At 46.4% G+C, this 25,056-nt stretch overlaps 1 protein-coding gene across 1 annotated transcript in view; it reads left to right on the top strand.

Annotated features, from left to right (window-relative positions):
* The window catches only part of CEP78 (centrosomal protein 78), a 239,311-nt gene that overhangs the window by 47,770 nt on the left and 166,485 nt on the right, over window positions 1-25,056 (top strand). Inside the window, exons 4-5 of the mRNA XM_063913831.1 lie at window positions 16,877-16,949; window positions 18,516-18,619. Coding sequence (XP_063769901.1) covers window positions 16,877-16,949; window positions 18,516-18,619 — 177 coding nt within the window. The remainder of the gene's footprint in view (window positions 1-16,876; window positions 16,950-18,515; window positions 18,620-25,056) is intronic.

Raw genomic sequence — 25,056 nt, 5'->3', positions numbered from 1 at the left:
GCTGAGGATCCTTGTTAGGTTTTGGCAATAAAAAAAAAAAGTGAGGTTTTGCATGGGATAACTAGGGGACGGTTGATATATTTTCCGTATATTATGTATATAACATGTAGGAAAGCCAACAAAGGCAAATCAATAATACAAGTAAGGTAATACAAGGATAAACAATACAACCGTAATAAAACTATAAATACTTGAGAAATAAAAGAACAACTTTCAAATTTACTACCAAATGGGAAGGCAGCAGATTATAAAGAACTGGAAGGTGCACACACTGAGAAGTGATAGAAATAATAAACAATACACTAAGAAAAATTTCTGTGGAACATCGTAAACTATAACTGTCTGCCAGGGATATCGAACGTGTGGGTTACTTACAGGGTTTGAATCTGTTATTTTCCATCAAACATGACATCGAAAATATATAAAGCCATTAAAATGTTGGATAGATCAGTGATCAACAGTCCGATTAGGTGACCGCGATGGAGAACAGCAGTTAAAAAATTTAGCTTTGACTACATCTGGATCAGCAATAGAAAAGGGTGCCACCATCAATGTCCGCTAACAGACGTATGGGAAAAAGCAAAGCAAATCTAAGGTTATTTTCCACCAAGTGATGCCATTATCTTAGAGACTGTTTTTCTTTTGCGCAAAACAGGGACAAAAGTCTTGGTAGACCAAAATTCTTCTGTCGTCCACGTGTGAGTAAAACAATTAAATCCCGTCCTATGAGTGAGATTGGGAATCCAATGTGGCATGAAGCGTATGAATTGTATCTTCCACATCACTCAATCTATGCTCTAGGCCAGAGATTTAGGAAATGTTAGAATAGGGGTCCAGTAGACCCTATGGAGAAGGAAGAGCTGATTTAGATGGGATCCCAGCCCGAAGCACAGTTCTCATCTGACAGGGGACCCAGATACACCTCCCACAGAGATCTGTGGGAACCCAGATCCCCACTCTGATTGTAGAAGAAGATAGGTATACACTTGAGATAAAGACTTCCATCTAGAAATGGTTTGGATCTACAAATAAACAGAGGATTCAAATATGGATAAAACAGGGGCGTCTCTCCCCCACTGTGCTCAGATGGCATGCCTGAGCTGTAAATAACTGATGAGGTTGAAGTTGCTATCACTGCTGCTTCCTTGGAAGTATGCATTAGGAGTCATCTCTTGCAAGCATCCTAGGATGCAACATTGGATCTCTCTCCCACCTTCAGGCGGTGCCGCGCAAGCCGCTCATTGCAGAGGCCTGGAAATCTTGGTCCTACGACGGAGATCTGTGACGTCTTCCCTCGCAGGACCCGCTTGTGTACACGTAGTATGCGTTCTGTACATTACAGTTATAAAATGATACCCCGTGACACCTTAGAACTATCTCCTACACTGTCCTTATGACCATTTTTGGGGGGCTCAGGATGACTTCCCCACTCTTTTATACACTTCACATAATATACTGCAGAGGTAACAAGTGATATTTGTAATGTGACCGTGACTTGACATTTGTATTTGAATAGTGCAAGATATATTTTGTTTTTTTTATTTTTTATAACCACTAATTTTTTTTTTCTATTTTTTTTACTATTTCAAGAACACGTGCAACATTCAAAACATATTAGTAAAATATGTAGCAAATTTGCTTGTCCTGTATTGAAAGTTGCTTTTCATGCGTCATAGCTACAGTATGTTATCATTAAGTTCTTTTTGCATCTTTATCTTGTTGGACTTTGGCGTGCCTGGCCAATTGCCAAAAATGCATTTTTCATGTAGCTATAGATATACATTTATGTGATCTGTTATCCACAAAGAATATAACATGAGTAATTGCTGTTGCGCAGTGATGATGTCATGCACCCACGCATGATCACCAGGTGCCTCTTTAAAAAGTCACAGTAGGAAACACTGGGGGTAATTCCAAGTTGATCGCAGCAGGATTTTTTTTAGCAATTGGGCAAAACCATGTGCACTGCAGGGGAGGCAGATATAACATGTGCAGAGAGAGTTAGATTTGGGTGGGTTATTTTGTTTCTCTGCAGGGTAAATACTGTCTGCTTTATTTTTACACTGCAAATTAGATTGCAGATTGAACACACCCCATCCAAATCTAACTCTCTCTGCACATGTTATATCTGCCTCCCCTGCAGTGCACATGGTTTTGCCCAATTGCTAAAAAAAATCCTGCTGCGATCAACTTGGAATTACCCCCACTGTTGGGTGGTTTAAAAAGGAGAGGAATAATAGAGGCATTGTCCAAAAACACAGGTACATTTTAAGTATGCTTTAGTATACTTTGTGTATGGTGATACAAATTAGGTATTAAAATATAAAAACAAAATCCAGAAACCAGATAACCACTCACGTTGTAATCAGACTTAACTAACTGAACTATCTTTATCGGAAAATATTCTTTTCTGCAGCGGGGTGCACTGAGTTCCACAGGGAATAACATCGGGGTGTAGAGTAGGATCTTGATCCGAGGCACCAACAGGCTAAAAACTTTGACTGTTCCCACAATGCATAGCGCCGCCTCCTCTATAACCCCGCCTCCGTGCACAGGTGCTCAGTTTTGTAGTTGGTGCCATGCAGTGCAGGCATACAACAGGCAGGGCTGCTACAGCAGCCCTCAGAAGAGCTTTTATATGTGAATTTTGAACATAGCAGCAGAGGGTTCAGGTTCTGGGGGTTCCCTACCACCTCAGTGGGACCATAGCAACGGGGATTCATAATGACACACCTTGGGCTGCTTTCTCAACGTTATTAAGTATGCTGGTAACTAGACTTACGCCCTCTATTGAACCTCACGTGCCGGTACAACCGCATATTGTCCCGGTGGTTAATCCGCCATGGGCAGATCACCTGTCTACTCAGTTACAGCAATTGAACCACTCACTGACAAAACAGAAATCTAACTCTCGCCCACCTAAGACCAAGGCAGGCCATCACTTCCTCACAATCCACCCACGTCCCAGCCACCTCGTCTGATGAGGGTAGCGTGTATACTGATCCCACAGATACTGATCCAGATACTTCTGATGGGGAATCTGTCTCACAGGTGGATGTTCCTGACTTATTGGAGGCTATCAGACTAATTCTTCAAATTACTGATGACCCAGAGCTTGATGCTACTTCTAAGAAACCGGACAGATTTAAACGTCAAATGGTTGTCAAACAAGTTTTTTCTTACGTCCTAGAGGATGCTGGGGTCCACATTAAGACCATAGGGGTATAGATGGGTCCACCAGGAGCCATTAGCACTTTAAGAGTTTGAGAGTGTGGGCTGGCTCCTCCCTCTATGCCCCTCCTACCAGACTCAGTTTAGAAAATGTGCCCGGAGGAGCCCGTCACAACTAGGGGAGCTCTACAGAGCTTCTTTAGTCAAGTTTTTTTTTTAGAGTTTATTATTTTACAGGGAGGCTGCTGGCAACAACCTCTTGCTTCGTGGGACTAAGGGGGGGAGTAGTGTCCGCCCTGCGGGGTCTGAGCCACTATCTCCACTGACAGGACACTGAGCTCCTGAGGGGATAGATCGTTCCCTGCAACAGGGGATCGCTCATCCCAGCAGCATGCCGCCACCCCCTTACAGAGCTGAAGATCAGTGGCGAGTGAGTCACCGACCCCCCTAGCAAGCAAGGTGCCGGTGTGAAGATGGCGGCAACAGGGTAGGAGCGCAGTACTAACTGCGCTCCGGAGGCTCAGCGGTACTTAGTGCGGCGCTGTGAGGGATGCCCTGAGCCAGCGCCTGAACCCTGCACTGGTCAGCAGGCCTGTCGGGGTCCGTGGATCTCAGCCAGCATTTTACCTCAGGCCAGTATAATCCTTGTGAAGAGCGGGAAGACAGCGCCATTTTGGGGGCAGAGCTTCTCCTCAGAGCTGACCCAGCAGCGTTTCAGCGCCATTTTCCTGCCTGCACAGCGCTGTCCAGGAAGAGCAGTCCCTCCACAGCAACTCCAGCTATCTCTCACGGTACCAGGGGGTTGTAGAAGGGGTGGGAGGCTATATTGAGATTGTGTATCCTATTAAGGTGCACAGTCAGCGCTAATAGGGGTCTTCCGTTACATTGAAAGCGTGTGTGTCTCACTTGCCATTCTTGGGGGTGAAACTCTGTCTGTCCTCCTGTGTGTGTGTGTGTGTGTGTGTGTGTGTATAGAGTGTCTGTGGTCTCTATTAAGCATTGTCCAGGAAATCTGTGTCATATGCTGCAGAGGCTATGTCCTCTCAGGATGATCCCATTATATGTAATCAGGATTGCACTGGTTTAGCACATAAAGTGGGGATTGAAAGTTTGGGCACCCCAGGCAAAAATTCATATTAATGTGCAAAAAGAAGCCAAGGAAAGATGGAAAAATCTCCAAAAGGCATCAAATTACAGATTAGACATTCTTATAACATGTCAAAAAAAGTTTGATTCTATTTCCATCATTTACACTTTCAAATGAACAGAAAACAAAAAATGGCGTCTGCAAAAGTTTGGGCACCCTGCAGAGTTTATACCTTGTACTGCCCCCTTTGGACAGCTGAGACCTGGCAGTGTCATGGATTCTTCTCAATCATCGTCTGGAAAGACCAGGTGATGTCAATCTCAAAGGTTTTAAAAGCCCAGACTCATCTGACCTTGCTCCAACAATCAGCACCATGGGTTCCTCTAACCAGTTGTGTAGAACACTGAAACTGAGAATAGTTGACGCTCACAAAGCAGGAGAAGGCTATAAGAAGATAGCAAAGCGTTATTAGATTCCCATATCCTCTGTTCGGAATGTAATTTAGAAATGGCAGTCATCAGGAACAGTGGAAGTTAAAGCAAGATCTGGAAGACCAAGAAAAATATCAGACAGAACAGCTCGCAGGATTGTGAGAAAAGCAAGTCAAAATCCACGTTTGACTGCACGATCCCTCCAGGAAGATCTGGCAGACACTGGAGTTGTGGTACACTATTCCACCATAAAGAGATACTTGTGCAAATATGGTCTTCATGGAAGAGTCATCAGAAGAAAACCTCTTCTACGTCCTCACCATAAAAATCAGCGTTTGAAGTTTGCAAATGAACATATAGACAAGTTTGATGCATTTTGGAATAAAGTTCTGTGAACCGATGAGGTTAAAATCAAACTTTTTGGCCGGAATGAGCAAAGGTACGTTTGGAGAAGAAAGGGCACAGAATTTAATGAAAAGAACCTCTGTCCAACTGTTAAGCATGGGGGAGGATCAATCATGCTTTGGGGTTGTATTGCAGCCAGTGGCACAGGGAACATTTTACGAGTAGAAGGAAAAATGGATTCAATAAGATTCCAGCAAATTTTGGACGCTAACTTGATGCCATCTGTGAAAAAGCTGAAGTCAAAGAGAGGCTGGCTTCTACAAATGGATAATGATCCTAAACACAACTCAAAATCCACGGTGGATTACATCAAGAGGCGTAAACTGATGGTTTTATCATGGCCTTCACAATCTCCTGACCTCAACATAATTGAAAATCTATGGATAGACCTTAAAAGAGCAGTGCGTCACAGACAGCCCAGGAATCTCAAAGAACTGGAAGACTTTAGTAAGGAAGAATGGGCAAAGATACCTTAAACAAGAATTGAAAGACTCTTGGCTGGCTACAAAAAGTGTTTACAAGCTGTGATACTTGCCAAAGGGGGCAGTACAAGGTATTAACTCTGCAGGGTGCCCAAACTTTTGCAGACGCCATTTTTTGTTTTCTGTTCTTTCGAAAGTGTATATGACGGAAATAAAATCAAACTTTTTTTGACATGTTATAAGAATGTCTAATCTGTAATTTGATGCCTTTTGGAGATTTTTCCATCTTTCCTCGGCTTCTTTTTGCACATTAAAATTAATTTTTGCCTGGGGTGCCCAAACTTTCAATCCCCACTGTATACCAGCAAGGGAGCCTGAGTGGTTATCCTCTATCAAATCTATGATTTCTCAGATTTCAAGTAGGGTTGCACAAAATAAATCTGCAACTCAGGCTTTACAGAACTCTATGGTAGTCTGGCCCAGTTCTGGTACCTCAGGGCTCCCCGCTGTATATTCACATACACGTGCTCTTGCGCAGATCATGCAAGATGATATGGATACCGATTCTGACACTGCAGACGGTGACAGGGATGTTTGCGGGGGGCAGCATCTCTTGCTAAAGGGGTGCAGTTGATGATAGAGGCTATTAGAGATGTGTTTAATATTGCTGATACAACACCTGAGCAGGTTGAGGAGGCTTACTTCACTGAAAATAAGAAATTCTCGCTAAACTTCCCTGTGTCAAAGGAATTAAATGCTATTTTTGAAAAGGCTTGGGAAACCGCGGAAAAAAATTCCAGATACCTAAAAGGGTTCTGGTGGCATTTCCTTTCCCGGTAGAGGATAGGAAAAAATGGGGAAACCCGCCTATTGACGCGTCAGTATCCAGACTCTCAAAAAGGTGGTTTTACCTGTTCCAGGATCTACTGCCTTGAAAGAGGCGGCTGATCGTAAGATTGATAATACGCTCAAATCCGTGTACACGGCTTCTGGGGCAATACTATGTCCCACTATTCCCAGTGCTTGGATTGCCAAAGCTATAGTAAAGTGGTCAGGCACGTTACTTGAAGACTTGGATACTGTGGAAAAATGTGATGTTGAATTCTTTTTATGTAACATTGAGGATTCGGCAGGATTTCTGGTAGAATCCATGAAAGACCTGGGTTCCATGGCTGCGGGAATTTCTTCCATGTCTGTAACAGCTCGTCGAGGACTGTGGTTGCACCAGTGGTCTGCCGACGTGGAATCCAGGAGAAGTGTGGAGATCCTACCATACACAGGTCAGGCTCTCTTTGGGGAAGCGTTAGATGCGTGGATCTTCACGGCTAGGGCGGCTAGTAAGTCACCTTTTCTTCCATCAGCTACACCTGCTCCGAAGAAACCCTTTTCTTCAGCTACATCACAGCCCTTTCGGTCTACCAAGCCCAGAAAGGCCAAGCCGTCCAACACCTTCTTTCGGGGAGGACGGCCCAAGTCCAAGAAACCTGCGGCTACAGGTTCCTAGAAACAGAAACCTGCTTCAGGTAAACCAAAGTCCTCTGCATGACGGTGGTCTGCACGCCCCAGAGGTGGGGCCGGTGGGAGCGAGACTCAGGCATTTCAGTCACGTCTGGGTGTCATCCGGCCTGGACCCCTGGGTGCAAGAGATTGTGTCTCGGGTAAAAGCTGGAATTTCAAAATCTCCCTCCTCACCGATTTTTCAAATCAGGCTTGCCAGCTCTGCTGGCGGACAGGACTGTCCTGCAAGAAGCCGTCCAGAAGTTGGTGGAGGCACAGGTCATTGTGCCAGTACCACCTCATATGCACAACAAAGGTTAACCTTTTCGTGGTACCGACACCGGATGGTGCGGTCAGGCCCATTCTGAACTTGAACTCCCTCAGAAAGGGGTTTAGTGATTTTAAGTTCAAAATGGAGTTTCTAAGGGCAGTGATATCAGATCTGGAGGAGAGAGAATTCCTGGTATCCCTAGATCTCAAGGATGTGTACCTCCACATTCCAATTTGGCTGCCGCATCAAGCTTATCTTCGATTCGCACTGTTGGACTGTCATTTTCAGTTCCAGGCCCTGCCATTCGGCCTCTCTACAGCACCGAGGGTATTCACCCCCTGTCTGCGGAGGAGAATCATCAGTTCCGCCATCACCTTGGTGAACATAATTCCATACCTGGACGATCTACTGATAAAAGCATCGTCCAAGGAGAAGCTGTTACGGTCCATAGCTCTCACGACCCAGCGTCTCAGGGAACATAGTTGGATCCTGAATCTTCCATAATCACATTTGGAACCAACCAGGAGGTTGTCTTTTCTGGGAATGATTCTCGACATGGAAGTGAAGAGGTTGTTTCTTCCAGAGGAAAAAGCGTTGGTGATACAAACAATGGTCCGGGATGTCCTGAAGCCAACCCAGGTATCGGTTTATCAGTGCATTCGGCTTCTGGGAAAAATGGTGGCCTCTTACAAGGCCCTGCAGTATGGGAGGTTTCACGCTCGGTCCTTCCAACTGTATCTCCTGAACAAGTGGTCGGGATCCCATCTACACATGCACCAGAGAATACGTCTGTCACCAAAGGCCAGGATTTCACTCCTCTGGTGGCTGCAACTGCCTCACCTTCTGGAGGGCTGCAGTTTTGGGATTCAGGACTGGATCCTTCTAACTACGGATGCAAGTCTCCGGGGCTGGGGCGCAGTCACTCAAGGGGAAACCTTCCAAGGAAGGTGGTCAAGTCTGGAAGCCGGCCTGCCGATAAACATTCTGGAACTAAGAGCCGTCTACAATGGTCTTCTCCAAGCGGCCCATGTTCTGAGAAATCAGGCCGTTCAAGTGCAGTCGGACAATGTGACAACAGTGGCTTACATAAGCCGACAGGGAGGAACGAAGAGCAGACCTGCAATGTCGTCAGAGGTAACAAAAATCATCTTCTGGGCAGAAAAACACGCATTGGCGCTGTCAGCCATCTTCATTCCGGGAGTAGACAACTGGGAAGCAGACTTCCTCAGCAGACACGATCTCCATCCAGGGGAGTGGGGTCTCCACCCTGAGGTGTTCAAGGAGGTAACAGATCTTTGGGGCGTATCCCAGATCGACATGATGGCCTCTCGTCTCAACAAGAAGCTTCGATGGTATTGTTCCAGGTCGAGGAACCCGCAAGCAGTGGCGGTGGATGCCCTCTGTGGGTGTTTCAGTCGGTGTACGCGTTTCCTCCACTTCCAGTCATCCTAAGAGTTCTAAAGCTCATAAGGAGAACAAGGGTTCAAGCGATCCTCATTGCTCCAGTCTGGACAAGAAGGGCTTGGTACACAGATCTTCTGGATCTACTGAGAGGAGAGCCAAGGCTTCTTCCTCTTCGGGACGACCTGCTGCAGCAGGGGCCGTTCACCTATCAAGACCTACCATGGCTACGTTTGACGGCATGGAGGTTGAATGCCTGATACTGGCTCGAAATGGCATTCCGAACAAGGTTATTCCTACCCTAATACAGGCTAGGAAAGGAGTAACGTCTAAACATTACCATCGAATTTGGAAAAAATATGTATCTTGGTGTGAGTTTATGAAATTTCCTGCGGTGGAGTTTCAACTGGAACGGTTTCTCCTCTTCCTACAAGCCGGTGTGGATATGGGCCTGAGGTTGGGATCTGTGAAGGTCCAGATTTCGGCACTATCCATTTTCTTCCAGAAACAATTGGCTGCCCTCCCTGAGGTTCAGACCTTTTTGTAGGGAGTTCTGCACATCCTACCTCCCTTTGTGCCGCCTACGGCGCCTTGGGACCTTAACGCGGTGTTGCAGTTCCTCCAATCGGACTGGTTTGAGCCTCTACAGGGGGTTGAGGTCAAATTTCTTACATGAAAGGCTGTCACATTGTTGGCCTTAGCTTCTGCTAGACGTGTGTCGGAGTTGGGGGCTTTGTCCTGTAAAAGCCCATACTTGATCTTGCACGAAGATAGAGCTGAGCTCCGGAAACGTCAGCAGTTTCTTCTGAAGGTTGTGTCGGCATTTCATATCAACCAACCTATTGTGGTGCCAGTGGCTACTGACTCCTCAATTTCATCAAAGTCCTTGGATGTTGTAAGGGCTCTGAAATTCTATGTGAAGAGGACTGCTCGTCACAGAAAATCGGACTCTCTATTTGTCCTGTATGATCCCAAGAAGATTGGGTATCCTGCTTCTAAGCAGACTATTTCTCGCTGGATCAGGTTCACTATCCAGCATGCGTATTCTACGGCAGTATTTCCGTGTCCTACGTCTGTCAAAGCCCACTCTACTCATAAGGTGGGGTCTTCCTGGGTGGCTGCCCGGGGTGTCTCAGATTTACAACTTTGCCGGGCTGCAACTTGGTCTGGGTCGAACACGTTTGCAAAGTTCTAGAATTTCGATACTTTGGCCTCTGATGATCTGAAGTTCAGTCAATCAGTTCTGCAGGAGCCTCCGCGCTCTCCCTCCCTTTCTGGGAGCTTTGGTACATCCCTATGATACTAATGTGGACCCCAGCATCCTCTAGGACGTAAGAGAAAATAGGATTTTGTTACCTACCGGTAAATCCTTTTCTCGTAGTCTGTAGAGGATGCTGGGCGCCCGCCCAGCACTTAGTTTTCCTGCTAACGTTATTTGGTTCAGTACAACTTCGTTTTTAGTTGAGTACTGCATTGTTACTTGGTAAGTAATGTTTCAGCGGTTGCTGAGTTTTCAAGCTCGGTTAGCTTGATGTGCCTTGTATGTGTGAGCTGGTATGAATCTTGCGACTATCTGTGTAAAATCCTTCTCTTGAAGATGTCCGTCTCCTTGGGCACAGTTTCTAGACTGAGTCTGGTAGGAGGGGCATAGAGGGAGGAGCCAGCCCACACTCTCAAACTCTTAAAGTGCCAATGGCTCCTGATTGACCCGTCTATACCCCTATGGTACTAATGTGGACCCCAGCATCCTCTACGGACTACGAGAAAAGGATTAACCGGTAGGTAACCAAAATCCTATTTTACCTCACTCTGACCATTTAGTTGACATACGTCAGGAATCTTGGAAATATCCGGGAAAGAAATTCACACCTCACAAGAAAATGCTGCCTCGCTATCCCATCGTTGCGGAGCTAAGTAAAAATTGTGAAACACCCCCGCCTGTGGATTCGCAATTGGCGCGGCTGGTGATTTCCTTAGCTCTACTTGTAACTACCGTCACTTCTCTGAAAGAACTGACGAATAAGCGTGTGGAGGGTTGCTTAAAGGCGATTTACACCCTAGCAGGAGCTTTGCATCGGCCCACTATTGCAGCTACTTGGGCTGCAGAAGCTATTGAAGCATGGGCTCAGGAGGTGGAAGCAGAGCTGCCTTTCAACTTTTCTGATAATGCTAGACAATGTCTCTCGTGTATTGTTACAGCCTCTCATTACATTAAGGAGGCGGCTTCTGACTCCGGTATTCTGGCGGCCAAGGCTTCTACTATGTACATTTTGGTTCGCCGGATTCTATGGTTACGGTCCTGGTCTGTGGATCTGGATTCTAAGAAAACCCTGGAGGTGCTCCCTTTTAAGGGAGACATTCTTTTTGGAGAGGACCTCAACAAAATAGTGGCTGACTTAGCTTCTGCTAAAACAGCGTGTCTACTTAGTACTGCTCCTTTGGTGCCGAATGTTAAGAGTTCTTCCTTTCACTCCTTTCGTCCTTCAGGTAAAGCAAAAGGTCAGGCATACCCAAAACAGGCTCGCACTTCCAAAACCACTAAGCCCAAACCTAAACGTGCCTGGGCTGCCCGTCAGCCAGTTTCCAAATCTGATAAGCCTGCTGCATCTCCCTCTGGGGGATCCCAGGGTGGGAGGCCGACTTCTAGGGTTTACCTAGGAATGGTTGAAGACCACTTCCGACTCCTGGGTACGGAAAGTCGTCACTCGAGGTTACGCCATATCCTTCAAGAATCGTCCCCCTCATTAATTATGCCTGACAAACGTCCCTTCGGATCAGGTGAAGGCAAAAACTCTTCATTCGGTGGTACAGTCCCTCCTGGACACAGGAGTGGTAGTACAGGTGCCTTTGGCTCAGAGAGGCAAGGGGTTCTATTCAACGCTGTTCCTAGTCCCGAAACTGAATGGGTCCTCTCGGCCCATTCTCAACCTCAAGTCCTTGAACAAATCTGTGAGAGTCTTCAAGTTTCGTATGGAGACTCTTCACTGTATTGTTCTGGCCTTGGAGCCTGGGGATTATATAGTGTCCCTGGACAATACAGGATGCTTACCTGCATATTCCTATTGCAATGGCGCATCAGCAGTACCTGAGGTTTGCCGTGGGCAACCTCCATTATCAATTTCGGGCTTTACCTTTTGGTTTGACCATGGCTCCGCGAGTCTTCACAAAGGTCATTACCTTTTGGTTTGACCACGGCTACGCGAGTCTTCACGAAGGTCATGGCGGTGATGACGGCTGTACTCCGCCATCAAGGGGTCAGGATCCTCCCGTATCTGGACGACTTGTTTATCTTGGCAAATTCCCCAGAAATTCTACTTCGTCATCTGGATTTGACGCTCCAGTTTCTGCAAGCCCACGGGTGGCTCATCAACTGGAAGAAATCTTCCCTGGTCCCTGGCTCAGAGCATGGTGCACCTGGGGGCGTTGTTGGACATTCACAACCAGCGGTTGTTCTGGTCTCAGGAGAAGGCCCTGAAACTTCAGGACAGGATTCGATGCTTCCTATCTTGTCCGCAAGTGTCGATACACTCAGCAATGCAAGTGCTAGGTCTCATGGTGTCGGCTTTCGACATGGTGGAGTACGCTCAATTCCATTCCCGCTCTCTGCAGATGCTGATTCTTGCCATGTGGGACGGCCTGCCTCACCGGATTAGGTCTCACATGATCTCCTTATCTCCGGAGGTCCGTCTGTCACTGAGTTGATGGCTGCAGGACCAATGTTTTAACAGGGGTCGTCCCTTCTGGATCTCCAACTGGGTCCTTCTGACGATGGATACCAGTCTGAGAGGTTGGGGCATGGTGTTGGAGCAACACTCCCTTCAGAGTCGGTGGACCGAGGAGGAGTCTCTCCTCCCGATAAACATTCTGAAACTGGGGGCGGTGTTCAATGCACTGAACTTGGCCCAGCATTTAGTACAGAACAGACCTGTTCAAGTACAGTCGGACAACGCCACCACAGTGGCGTACATAAATCATCAAGGCGGCACTCGAAGCCGCATGGCAATGAGGGAAGTATCAAGGATTCTTCAGTGGGCGAAACGCCATCTATCGGCCATGTCGGCAGTGTTCGTTCTGGGGGTCCTAAACTGGGAAGCGGACTTCCACAATCATCAGGACGTACACGACGGAGAGTGGAGCCTCCATCCAGAAGTATTTCAACTCCTAGTAGACAAGTGGGGCCTCCCAGATGTGGACCTGATGGCGTCTCGACACAATCACAAGGTTCCGGTGTTCGGAGCAAGAACAAGGGATCCTCAAGCAGCGTTTGTGGACGCATTGGCAATTCCATGGAAATTTCGGCTGCCCTATGTGTTCCTTCCGGTGTCGCATCTGCCCAGGGTAATAAGGAAGTTCAAGCAAGAAGGAGGACTCCTGCTTCTGATTGCCCCAGCGTGGCCCAACGGCATTGGTTCTCAGACCTTCAGGGTCTCTCGATAGAGCGCCCCCTTCTACTTACGCAGCGCCCAGATCTCCTCGTTCAGGGCCCTAATGTATATCAGGATTTGGCCCGGTTGGCTTTGACGGCGTGGCTCTTGAAGATTCGGTCCTGAGGGCCAAGGGTTTTTCTGAGGCGGTCATTCAAACTATGTTGAAGGTCCGGAAACCGGCTTCGGCACGGATTTATCATAGAGTCTGGGATTCTTACTTTGCTTGGTGCGCATCTAACAATCATGACGCTTACAAGTTTAGTACGGCCAAACTTTTGGCTTTTCTGCAACAGGGCCTGGACTTGGGCCTTCGTCTGGCCTCCATCAAGGTTCATATTTCTGCCTTGTCGGTTTGGTTTCAGGGAAAAATTGTGACTCTACCTGATGTTCATACATTCACTCAGGGTGTGTTACAGATTCAATCTCCTTACGTCCCGCCTGTGGCTCCTTGGTATTTGTCGGTGGTTCTGGAGGCATTACAAGGGTCTCCATTTGAGCCTCTTGAATCAGCAGACCTTAAGTGGCTTTCTTTTAAGGTATTGTTTCTACTGGCTATTGCCTCTGCTAGATGGGTGTCGGATTTGGGTGCCTTGTCTCATAGGTCCCCCTATCTGATTTTTCACAGTGACCGGGCGGTTCTTAGAACACTTTCTGGGTATCTACTTAAGGTGGTGTCTTCTTTCCACCTTAATCAGGAGATTGTGGTTCCGGCCTTTGTCTCTCCTGAATTGTCTTCCAGAGAGCGGTCTTTGAATATGGTACTGGCTCTCTGTAAAGAGGACAGCTCCCATTAGGTAGTCTGATTCTCTCTTTGTACTTTTTGGTTTTCACAAATGTGGCTGGCCTGCTCACAAGCAGACCCTTGCCAGATGGATTAGAATGGTGATTGCACATGCTTATGTACAGGCTGGTCGTCCAGTTCCTGCTACTATCAAGGCCTATTCTTCTCGGTCTGTTGGACCTTCATGGCCGGCCCGACGTGGTGCGACCCTTGAACAATTGTGCAAGGCGGCTACATGGTCCTCAGTGAACACGTTCATAAGGTTCTATGCCTTTGATACATCTGCCTCCCAGGATGCTTCCTTTGGACGCTGGGTTCTTGTGCCCGCTACAGTGTGTCCCCTCCCTTGAGGAACTTTTTTAGGACATCCCTGATGTTATTCCCTGTGGAACCCAGTGTACCCCGCTGCAGAAATCAAGATTTATGGTAAGAACTTACCGTTGTTAAATCTCTCTTTCTGCGAGGTACACTGGGTTCCACAGGGCGCCCACCTTGACACACTTAGCGGCTAATGCCATACAAACCCAAAGAAGCTAACGGTTGTCGTCTCTTTTACCTGCTACTGCATTGGACTGGTTAACAAAACTGAGCTACTGTGCACTGAGGTGGGGTTATAGAGGAGGCGGCGCTATGCATCCTGGGAAAAGTCAAAGCTTTTAGCCTGTTGGTGCCTCGGATCAAGAGCCTACTCTACACCCCAACGTTATTCCCTGTGGAACCCAGTGTATCTCTCAGAAAGAGAATTTAACAACGGTAAGTTCTTACCATAAATCTCGTTATCTTGATCTCTGATGTGAATACAAAATTATTAGCAAAAATATGGACTATACATATAAAACAAATGAACTGAAATTCATCCTGGGCTTTGCAAGAAAAACTCTTTTCTTTCCTTCTCTCCACCACGTTTGAATTGAGAGCTGTACTGGGTTCCCTGTCCCACAAGAAAATACACTTACATATTAGGTCTCACCCGCAGACACAAAAAGGTTTCTTTCCCTCAGGTATTGGATACTTATGTGCACACAGCTTAGAAATACCTGCAGAGACACTTACATTCAGATTCTTTCACGTGTTCCAATAAAGGTATCTTTTGGCCACTTTGTAAGTATCCAATACTTTGAGGGAAAGAAACCTTTTTGTGTCTGCGGGTGAGAACTAATATGTAAAGGGGCCTACATACGGTGCGATTCTGCTTATGTGACCGATATGCACAATGCCATTTCCCTTGAACTCCCTGGAGCCCAGAACAACAGATAATTACTATACACATGGTGCAATTTTGGCTATGGCCAATTTTGACTATACTATGTACTAGATTGTACACTTTCGAGTCTAAATTGGCCTGTCTGCACAGTCTATTTTTTCTTTTCTTGATACTGACCCCACGGGAGTGCGCAACGGCATCGCAAGGTGATAGACCATATTGGTAGTTATATCGCACCGTGTGTATTTGGCTTAAGTGTCTTTTCTTGTGTAAAAGGGACCCCAGTACAGCTCTCAATTTATACGTGGTGGGGAGAAGAAAGAAAAGGGTTTTTCTTACAAACACCCAGGATGAATTTAAATTCATTTGTTTTATATGTATAGCGCATATTTTTGCTAATAATTTTTTTATATCTGATGGTATGTTTTAGAGAGATCTTAGGGTGCTCTCCAATTTAAGAATTTGCTGCAATACATCTTGAAGCGCAAAACTGGAAATCATTTTAATTGATTGATCTCTGATTTATATCCCTTCAGACAATGACTGCACATGACCTGTATACCTTTACTGTCTGACTGCGCAAATGGTGCCATGTTGAATCCATCTATTTGACTTGAGTTTTGAAAGGCCATGCTTGAATAAATCTTGCCCAGATGACTCTGTGGGGGAGATGTATCAAACCTTTTAAAAAGATTTATGGAATTATTGCTTATAGCAACCAATCATATTTTAACTTTATATGATGTAATAGATCAGGAATGTCAAACGTGCCCTTTAGAGCTGTCCAAGGTTTCACCTACCATATGACACATTGAAGAGAGTGCAAAGTTATTGCTCACAGAGGCACATCTGTGCCATTGTTTGGATGCCTGGCCAGAGGCATGTAAGGAGCGATGGGGCGGCTTCACATCACACTTGTGCATACTGGAGGAGTCCTCTAATTCCTAGAGCAGCAGCAGTGCAGTCACAAGGAGAACACTACAAGGATGCTGAGTTGACCCAGGTGTGACAGACAGTGAGTTTGTCTGTGACAGGCTGTCAGAGCCAGATAGTGCCTTTGAGGAGAAGAGTCCAATCCCGACTCAGTCAGGTAAGCATGACCAAGGTCTAGTTGGCTGCAGTTGTGCTGGCATAAGTGGATGGGCACTGGTGGCACATGAAGTAGGGGCTCTGGCCTATAGCACATGATGGGGCTTTGGCATGTATAGGGGCATGAGGGGGGCTCTGATTCCATATCTAATGTCATGATGCGCTCTTATTTCACATGTAGGGTCTTGAGGGGGCTCTGATGACATATAGGGGCATGAGGGGGGCTCTGGTGTCTATATAGGTACATGAAGAGGCTGGTAATTGGCATATAAAGGTGCGTGAGGTGACTCTTTATTAGATTGGTAAAATAATAGCTTGACATCTGTTAAACTTACTGTAACCGTATTGCACCACCCCCTGGCCATACCTTGTGATCACATCACCTGTCCAGCAAACGGGCTCTCTGAACTTTTCATGCTCCGGCCCCAGGGAAGACACAAGTTTGATATAGCTGTACTAGATGATTGATAGCTAGAATGTAATTGTTTGCTGTGGTCATCCACCTCCGCTTGTCCTCTTTGGAAGGTTTGATACATCTCCCACTGTGCATGCACACTTTCAGATCAGCATCCTTAATATTAAATACCCAATGTTTACATATGTATAACATTGTACTTTTTTTTTTCTCCTCCCATGGCTAATAAAAATTTAAGTTTCTTGATCTTATTTGTGGTATTTTACTTGTTAAAGGGCCTGGCTGCCTCATCCTCTTTGGAGAACTTATCTTTACCGTATTGTTCTTGTGGAGATGAAGGATTGGAAAGTAAGTAGAAAAACTTGTATATTGCTTTTGCTTAATTTGCCGGTACTTTGTTTCAGGTATGTTGGTGATTTTTACATTCATACAGTGTTAGTTTTGTTTTCTTAGACTCAAATACAGTTACATGTTTGTTTTTATTGTTTGATATGCTTTACTGCATAAAAAATGTCTGTTTACAGTCTGTGTAGTTCAGAGTGGTACTTAACTCAATTATCTGCTGCATAGGAGGGTAGCTAGCAATGTCTTGCTTTTCAATGCATCTAATGTTTTCTCGGGATGCGGTCAATTACCTACAATCAAAATCCCGACGGTCAAAATACAGACAACCATTGACAGACGGTCAAAATCCCGACATGGTCACAATACTGACATTTAAAATACCCACAAGGTCAAAATAAATTTCGACATTTAAAATGTCGCCATGAGTTTTTCATGATTTTTTCATTGAATCAGACTTGTTCATACTTCACCATCCCAGTGGACCTGGAGAGGGAATATAATAGTGTGCCGAGCGCAGCATGGTGAGCGCAGCGGTACACTCATACTGTGTCTATGTCGACATACCCACAAAAAAATAATAATGAAAAACGTGTCGACATTTTGACCTGTCAACATTTTAAATATCGGTAATGCGACCTTGTCGGTATTTTAAATGTATGTATTTTGACCTTTGTCGGGATTTAGACCGTCGGTCAATTGTTGTCGAGATTTTGATTGTACAGTAGGTATTTCATACTAAACCCGTTTTCTCTAGTCCTTGGTCAAACAGAGTTGTTTTAACAGAATGTTTTTTTCCCCCTCCCCCCCATTTTGTAGTTTTCACGGCCACTACTCTGAGTGTGTTTTTTTCTTTGTCCATGAATGTACATCCTCATTCTTGATGCTCCAGTATTCCTGAACTCCTCTATTTATCCAAAGCTGTCCTTTCCTTTATGTCTGTTTATTGGGTGGGTCAGAGAGATAATTTATACGCGCTACAGTGCCACCTTTCTGTTAAATGCTTAACCATTTATTTCACAAAGCCCTTGCTTTCCATACCTCTGCAAAGTTTATTGCACCATTATCCTGTCCAGACACTTGGTGAACACAATAATTGTGCATAACAACCGGACAACATTATTTCCCCCCTGCTTAGTCCAATTATTGCACCTTGCTGTATTTCGTATTTATAATAAAATGATGCAAATTGAACAAGCAGTGGACACAGTGAGTCATTCACCAGCAGTATTTCCTCCAGTGAATTGCTGCTTTTATTTTGAGAATTTAATTTCTCCAGTTTTCTTGGTTGCTGTGGAGATTAGAAGAATGTAAATTTAAAATCGTATATTTGAATCTGGAACGCCTTCTACAATCAGCTGTTTCATGTGAATTAATGAACTTCCAATGAAGTAAGAGTTATTTATGAAATGTAAATGTATCCAGCAGAACCATATGTTAAACATTGATATAAACAAATTTGAGATCCTGCCCTTGAGTAAATACTTTGTATTTTATGTGTTGGCTGTCATTTCATCTCATTGAATACTTCTTATATTTAGTGTTAATTAGGATGACATTTTCTTTTTGCAGTAATCATTCAAAGTGTGAAGAATTCGGCAACAATTAAAACAATCAATTTTACGGGTTGTAATGTGACATGGCGAGGAGCTGAGTCCATTGCAAGTATTATAAAGGTAATTACAACCATTTACACATATATGCAGATGGAAATACACAACATGAAAGTTTTTTTGTAAGTTACCTCTTATCAAAGACTGAATTATCTATTCTTTTAAAATCATTTTAAAATGTGAAAACCACTTTCTCTGACGTCCTAGTGGATGCTGGGAACTCCGTAAGGACCATGGGGAATAGCGGGCTCCGAAGGAGGCTGGGCACTCTAGAAAGATTTATGACTACCTGGTGTGCACTGGCTCCTCCCACTATGACTCTCCTCCAAGCCTCAGTTAGATTTTGTGCCCGGCCGAGGTTGGATGCACACTCCTGAGCCTTTAGAAAGAAAGTATAGAAATTAGGTTTTTTATTTTCAGTGAGACCTGCTGGCAACAGGCTCACTGCAGCGAGGGACTAAAGGGAGAAGAAGCGAACCTGCCTGCTTGCAGCCAGCTTGGGCTTCTTAGGCTACTGGACACCATTAGCTCCAGAGGGATCGACCGCAGGCCCAGTCCTTGGTGTTCGGTCCCGGAGCCGCGCCGCCGTCCCCCTTACAGAGCCAGAAGCAAGAAGAGGTCCGGAAAATCGGCGGCAGAAGACATCAGTCTTCACCAAGGTAGCGCACAGTACTGCAGCTGTGCGCCATTGCTCCTCACACACACTTCACACTCCGGTCACTGAGGGTGCAGGGCGCTTGGGGGGGGCGCCCTGAGAAGCAATAATAACACCTTGGCTGGCAAAAATACCACAATATATAGCCCCAGAGGCTATATATGTGGAAAATACCCCTGCCAGAATATAGGAAAAAGCGGGAGAAAGGTCCGCGGAAAAGGGGCGGAGCTATCTCCTTCAGCACACTGGCGCCATTTTCCCTCACAGCTCCGCTGGAAGGAAGCTCCCTGACTCTCCCCTGCAGTCTACACTACAGAAAAGGGTAAAAAAGAGAGGGGGGCACTAAATTTAGGCGCAGTATACATTTATATAGAAAAAGCAGCTATAGGGGACATAACTCAGTTAGTCCCTGCATTATATAGCGCTCTGGTGTGTGCTGGCATACTCTCACTCTGTCCCCCCAAAGGGCTTTTGTGGGTCCTGTCCTCTGTTAGAGCATTCCCTGTGTGTGTGCGGTGTGTCGGTACGGCTGTGTCGACATGTTTGATGAGGATAATGATGTGGAGACGGAGCAGATGCCTTTAGAAGGGATGTCACCCCCTGCGGGGCAGACACCTGAGTGGATGAGCTTATGGAAAGAAATGAGTGCACGTATAGACTCCTTGCATAAGAAATTTGACGACATGCCAAATGTGGGACAGCCGACTTCTCAGCTCGTGCCTGTCCAGGCGTCTCAAAGGTCATCAGGGGCTCTGAAACGCCCGCTACCTCAGATCGCAGACGCAGATGTCGACACTGATACTGACACCAATGTCGACGACGATGAGTCTAACCTGATGCCCACTAAGGCCATTCACTGCATGATTGAGGCAATGAAAGAGGTGTTACACATTTCTGATATAAATACAGGTACCACTAAAAAGGGTATTATGTTTGGGGAGAAAAAACTACCCGTAGTTTTTCCCCCATCAGATGAATTAAATGAAGTGTGTGAAGAAGCGTGGGCCTTCCCTGATAAAAAATTGATAATTCCTAAGAAGGTACTAATGGCGTTCCCTTTCCCGCCAGAGGATAGGTCACGTTGGGAAACACCTCCTAGGGTGGATAAAGCGCTCACACGTTTGTCTAAAAAGGTGGCACTACCGTCTCCGGATACGGCCGCCCTCAAGGAACCTGCTGATAGAAAGCAGGAGGCGATCCTGAAGTCTGTATACACACACTCAGGCATTATACTTAGGCCAGCTATTGCGTCAGCATGGATGTGCAGTGCTGCCGCTGCGTGGTCAGATAAACTGTCAGAAAATATTGACACACTAGACAGAGACACGATTCTGCTAACCATAGACCATATCAAAGACTCAGTCTTATATATGAGAGATGCACAGAGGGAAATCTGCCGGCTGGCATCTAAAGTAAGTGCATTGTCCATTTCTGCTAGGAGAGGCTTATGGACTCGCCAGTGGACAGGAGATGCAGATTCTAAAAGGCACATGGAAGTTTTTCCTTATAAGGGTGAGGAATTATTTGGGGATGGTCTCTCGGACCTAGTTTCCACAGCAACGTCTGGGAAGTCAGCATTTTTACCCCATGTCCCCTCACAGCCTAAGAAGGCGCCGTTTTATCAGGTTCAGTCCTTTCGGACCCAGAAAAACAAGCGTGGAAAAGGCGGGTCTTTTCTGTCCAGAGGCAGAGGTAGGGGAAAAAGGCTGCAACAAACAGCAGGTTCCCAGGAGCAAAAGTCCTCCCCCGCTTCTTCTTCCAAGTCCGCCGCATGATGGTGGGGCTCCACAGGCGGAGCCAGGTACGGTGGGGGGCCGCCTCAAGAATTTCAGCGATCAGTGGGCTCGCTCACAGGTAGATCCCTGGATTCTTCAAATAGTATCTCAGGGGTACAAACTGGAATTCGAGGCGTCTCCACCCCACCGGTTCCTAAAATCTGCCTTGCCGATTGCTCCCTCAGACAGGGAGGCGGTGCTAGCGGCAATTCACAAGCTGTATTCCCAGCAGGTGATAATCAAGGTACCCCTACTTCAACAAGGCCGGGGTTACTATTCCACACTATTTGTGGTGCCGAAACCGGACGGTTCGGTGAGACCCATTTTAAATTTGAAATCCTTGAACACATACGTAAAAAAATTCAAGTTCAAGATGGAATCGCTCAGGGCGGTTATTGCAAGCCTGGACGAGGGGGATTACATGGTATCCCTGGACATCAAGAATGCTTACTTGCATGTCCCCATTTACCATCCTCACCAGGAGTACCTCAGATTTGTGGTACAGGATTGCCATCACCAATTCCAGACGCTGCCGTTTGGACTGTCCACGGCACCGAGGGTATTTACCAAGGTTATGGCGGAAATGATGATACTCCTTCGAAAAAAGGGAGTTTTAATTATCCCGTACTTGGACGATCTCCTAATAAAGGCGAGGTCCAAGGAACAGTTGTTGGTGGGAGTAGCACTATCTCAGGAAGTGCTGCACCAGCACGGCTGGATTCTGAATATCCCAAAGTCACAGCTGGTTCCGACGACACGTCTACTGTTCCTGGATATGATTCTGGATACAGTCCAGAAAAAAGTGTTTCTCCCGGAGGAGAAAGCCAGGGAGTTGTCATCTCTAGTCAGAGACCTCCTGAAACCAAAACAGGTATCGGTGCATCACTGCACGCGGGTCCTGGGAAAGATGGTAGCTTCTTACGAAGCAATTCCCTTCGGCAGGTTCCATGCCAGAATCTTTCAGTGGGACCTGTTGGACAAATGGTCCGGATCGCATCTTCAGATGCATCGCTTAATAACCCTGTCTCCAAGAACCAGGGTGTCTCTACTGTGGTGGCTGCAGAGTGCCCATCTTCTAGAGGGCCGCAGGTTCGGCATACAGGACTGGGTCCTGGTGACCACGGATGCCAGCCTTCGAGGCTGGGGGGCAGTCACACGGGGAAGAAACTTCCAAGGTCTATGGTCGAGTCAGGAGACTTCCCTTCACATAAATATTCTGGAACTAAGGGCCATTTACAATGCCCTAAGTCAAGCAAAATCCCTGCTCCTACACCAGCCGGTGCTGATCCAGTCAGACAACATCACGGCAGTCGCCCATGTAAATCAACAGGGCGGCACAAGAAGCAGGATGGCAATGGCAGAAGCCACAAGAATTCTCCGATGGACGGAGAATCATGTACTAGCACTGTCAGCAGTGTTCATTCCGGGAGTGGACAACTGGGAAGCAGACTTCCTCAGCAGACACGACCTCCACCCGGGAGAGTGGGGACTTCATCCAGAAGTCTTCCAGATGCTGGTAAACCGTTGGGAAAAACCACAGGTGGACATGATGGCGTCCCGCCTCAACAAAAAGTTAAAAAGATATTGCGCCAGGTCAAGGGACTCTCAGGCGATAGCTGTGGACGCTCTAGTGACACCGTGGGTGTACCAGTCGGTTTATGTGTTCCCTCCTCTGCCTCTCATACCAAAGGTATTGAGAATAATAAGAAAGCGAGGAGTAAACACAATTCTCGTGGTTCCGGATTGGCCAAGACGAGCGTGGTACCCGGAACTTCAAGAGATGATCTCAGAGGACCCGTGGCCTCTGCCGCTCAGACAAGACCTGCTACAGCAGGGGCCCTGTCTGTTCCAAGACTTACCGCGGCTGCGTTTGACGGCATGGCGGTTGAACGCCGGATCCTGAAGGAAAAGGGCATTCCGGAGGAAGTCATTCCTACGCTTATTAAAGCCAGGAAAGATGTTACGGCAAATCATTATCACCGCATATGGCGGAAATATGTTACATGGTGCGAGGCCGAAAAGGCCCCAACAGAGGAATTTCAACTAGGTCGATTTCTGCATTTCCTGCAAGCAGGAGTGACTATGGGCCTAAAACTAGGCTCCATTAAAGTACAGATCTCGGCTCTGTCGATTTTCTTTCAAAAAGAACTAGCTTCAGTACCTGAAGTTCAGACATTTGTGAAAGGAGTGCTGCATATTCAGCCCCCGTTTGTGCCTCCTGTGGCACCTTGGGATCTCAACGTGGTGTTGAGTTTCTTAAAATCACATTGGTTTGAGCCACTAAAAACCGTGGATCTGAAATATCTCACGTGGAAAGTGGTCATGTTATTGGCCTTGGCTTCAGCCAGGCGAGTGTCAGAATTGGCGGCTTTATCATGTAAAAGCCCTTATCTGATTTTCCATATGGATAGGGCAGAATTGAGGACTCGTCCCCAGTTTCTCCCTAAGGTGGTGTCAGCGTTTCACCTGAACCAGCCTATTGTGGTGCCTGCGGCTACTAGGGACTTGGAGGACTCCAAGTTGCTAGACGTTGTCAGGGCCCTGAAAATATATGTTTCCAGGACGGCTGGAGTCAGAAAATCTGACTCGCTGTTTATCCTGTATGCACCCAACAAGCTGGGTGCTCCTGCTTCTAAGCAGACTATTGCTCGCTGGATTTGTAGTACAATTCAGCTTGCACAGTCTGTGGCAGGCCTGCCACAGCCAAAATCTGTAAATGCCCATTCCACAAGGAAGGTGGGCTCATCTTGGGCGGCTGCCCGAGGGGTCTCGGCTTTACAACTTTGCCGAGCAGCTACTTGGTCAGGGGCAAACACGTTTGCAAAATTCTACAAATTTGATACCCTGGCTGAGGAGGACCTGGAGTTCTCTCATTCGGTGCTGCAGAGTCATCCGCACTCTCCCGCCCGTTTGGGAGCTTTGGTATAATCCCCATGGTCCTTACGGAGTTCCCAGCATCCACTAGGACGTCAGAGAAAATAAGAATTTACTCACCGGTAATTCTATTTCTCGTAGTCCGTAGTGGATGCTGGGCGCCCATCCCAAGTGCGGATTGTCTGCAATACTTGTAAATAGTTATTGCTAACTAAAGGGTTATTGTTGAGCCATCTGTTGAGAGGCTCAGTTGTTTTCATACTGTCAAACTGGATATAGTATCACGAGTTGTACGGTGTGATTGGTGTGGCTGGTATGAGTCTTACCCGGGATTCAAAATCCTTCCTTATTATGTCAGCTCGTCCGGGCACAGTGTCCTAACTGAGGCTTGGAGGAGGGTCATAGTGGGAGGAGCCAGTGCACACCAGGTAGTCATAAATCTTTCTAGAGTGCCTAGCCTCCTTCGGAGCCCGCTATTCCCCATGGTCCTTACGGAGTTCCCAGCATCCACTACGGACTACGAGAAATAGAATTACCGGTGAGTAAATTCTTATTATTTTTTGGGCAGTGAGAGGAATTGTTTCCATGAACTTTGCTCGAGATTGTGAGTGGAGAGGGAGGGAGGAGAAGAACTGTCAGTAAGAGCAACTATAGGGAGGCACTTGTAAACAATGATAGGATACCCTTAAAAAAACAAACGGTCAAGTGAAACACTAAATTAAAATGTATACTTGCGAACGCAAGAAGCCTAGCAGGTAAAATGGGGGAATTGATAGCATCAAAGGCTCAGTATGATATTATAGGTATTACGGAAACATGGTGGGACGACCACCATGTTTCCGTCCCATGGATAAGCAGCTGGTTGGATAGCAGGGTACAGCGAGTAGTGGTCAACGGGAAGTCCTCAACCTGGTCCCCAGAAGTCAGCGGAATACCACAAGGGTCCGTACTCGGACCACTACTGTTCAACATATTTATCGATGATCTAGAAATAGGCCTGGAAAGCACAGTGTCAATCTTTGCAGATGATACTAAACTGTGTAAGGTAATTAATTCAGAATTGGATGTGGAGTCCTTGCAGAATGATCTATCTAAACTTGATCTCTGGGCGTCTAAATGGAAAATGAGGTTCAATACAGACAAATGCAAGGTTATACATTTTGGGACTAAAAACAAACTTGCATCCTACATATTAA

Source organism: Pseudophryne corroboree, chromosome 1 (genome assembly GCF_028390025.1).
Source record: "Pseudophryne corroboree isolate aPseCor3 chromosome 1, aPseCor3.hap2, whole genome shotgun sequence".
Taxonomy (NCBI): Eukaryota; Metazoa; Chordata; class Amphibia; order Anura; family Myobatrachidae; genus Pseudophryne; species Pseudophryne corroboree.
Note: the sequence above shows the minus strand (reverse complement) of the source record. Positions and strands in the feature narration are given on the sequence as shown.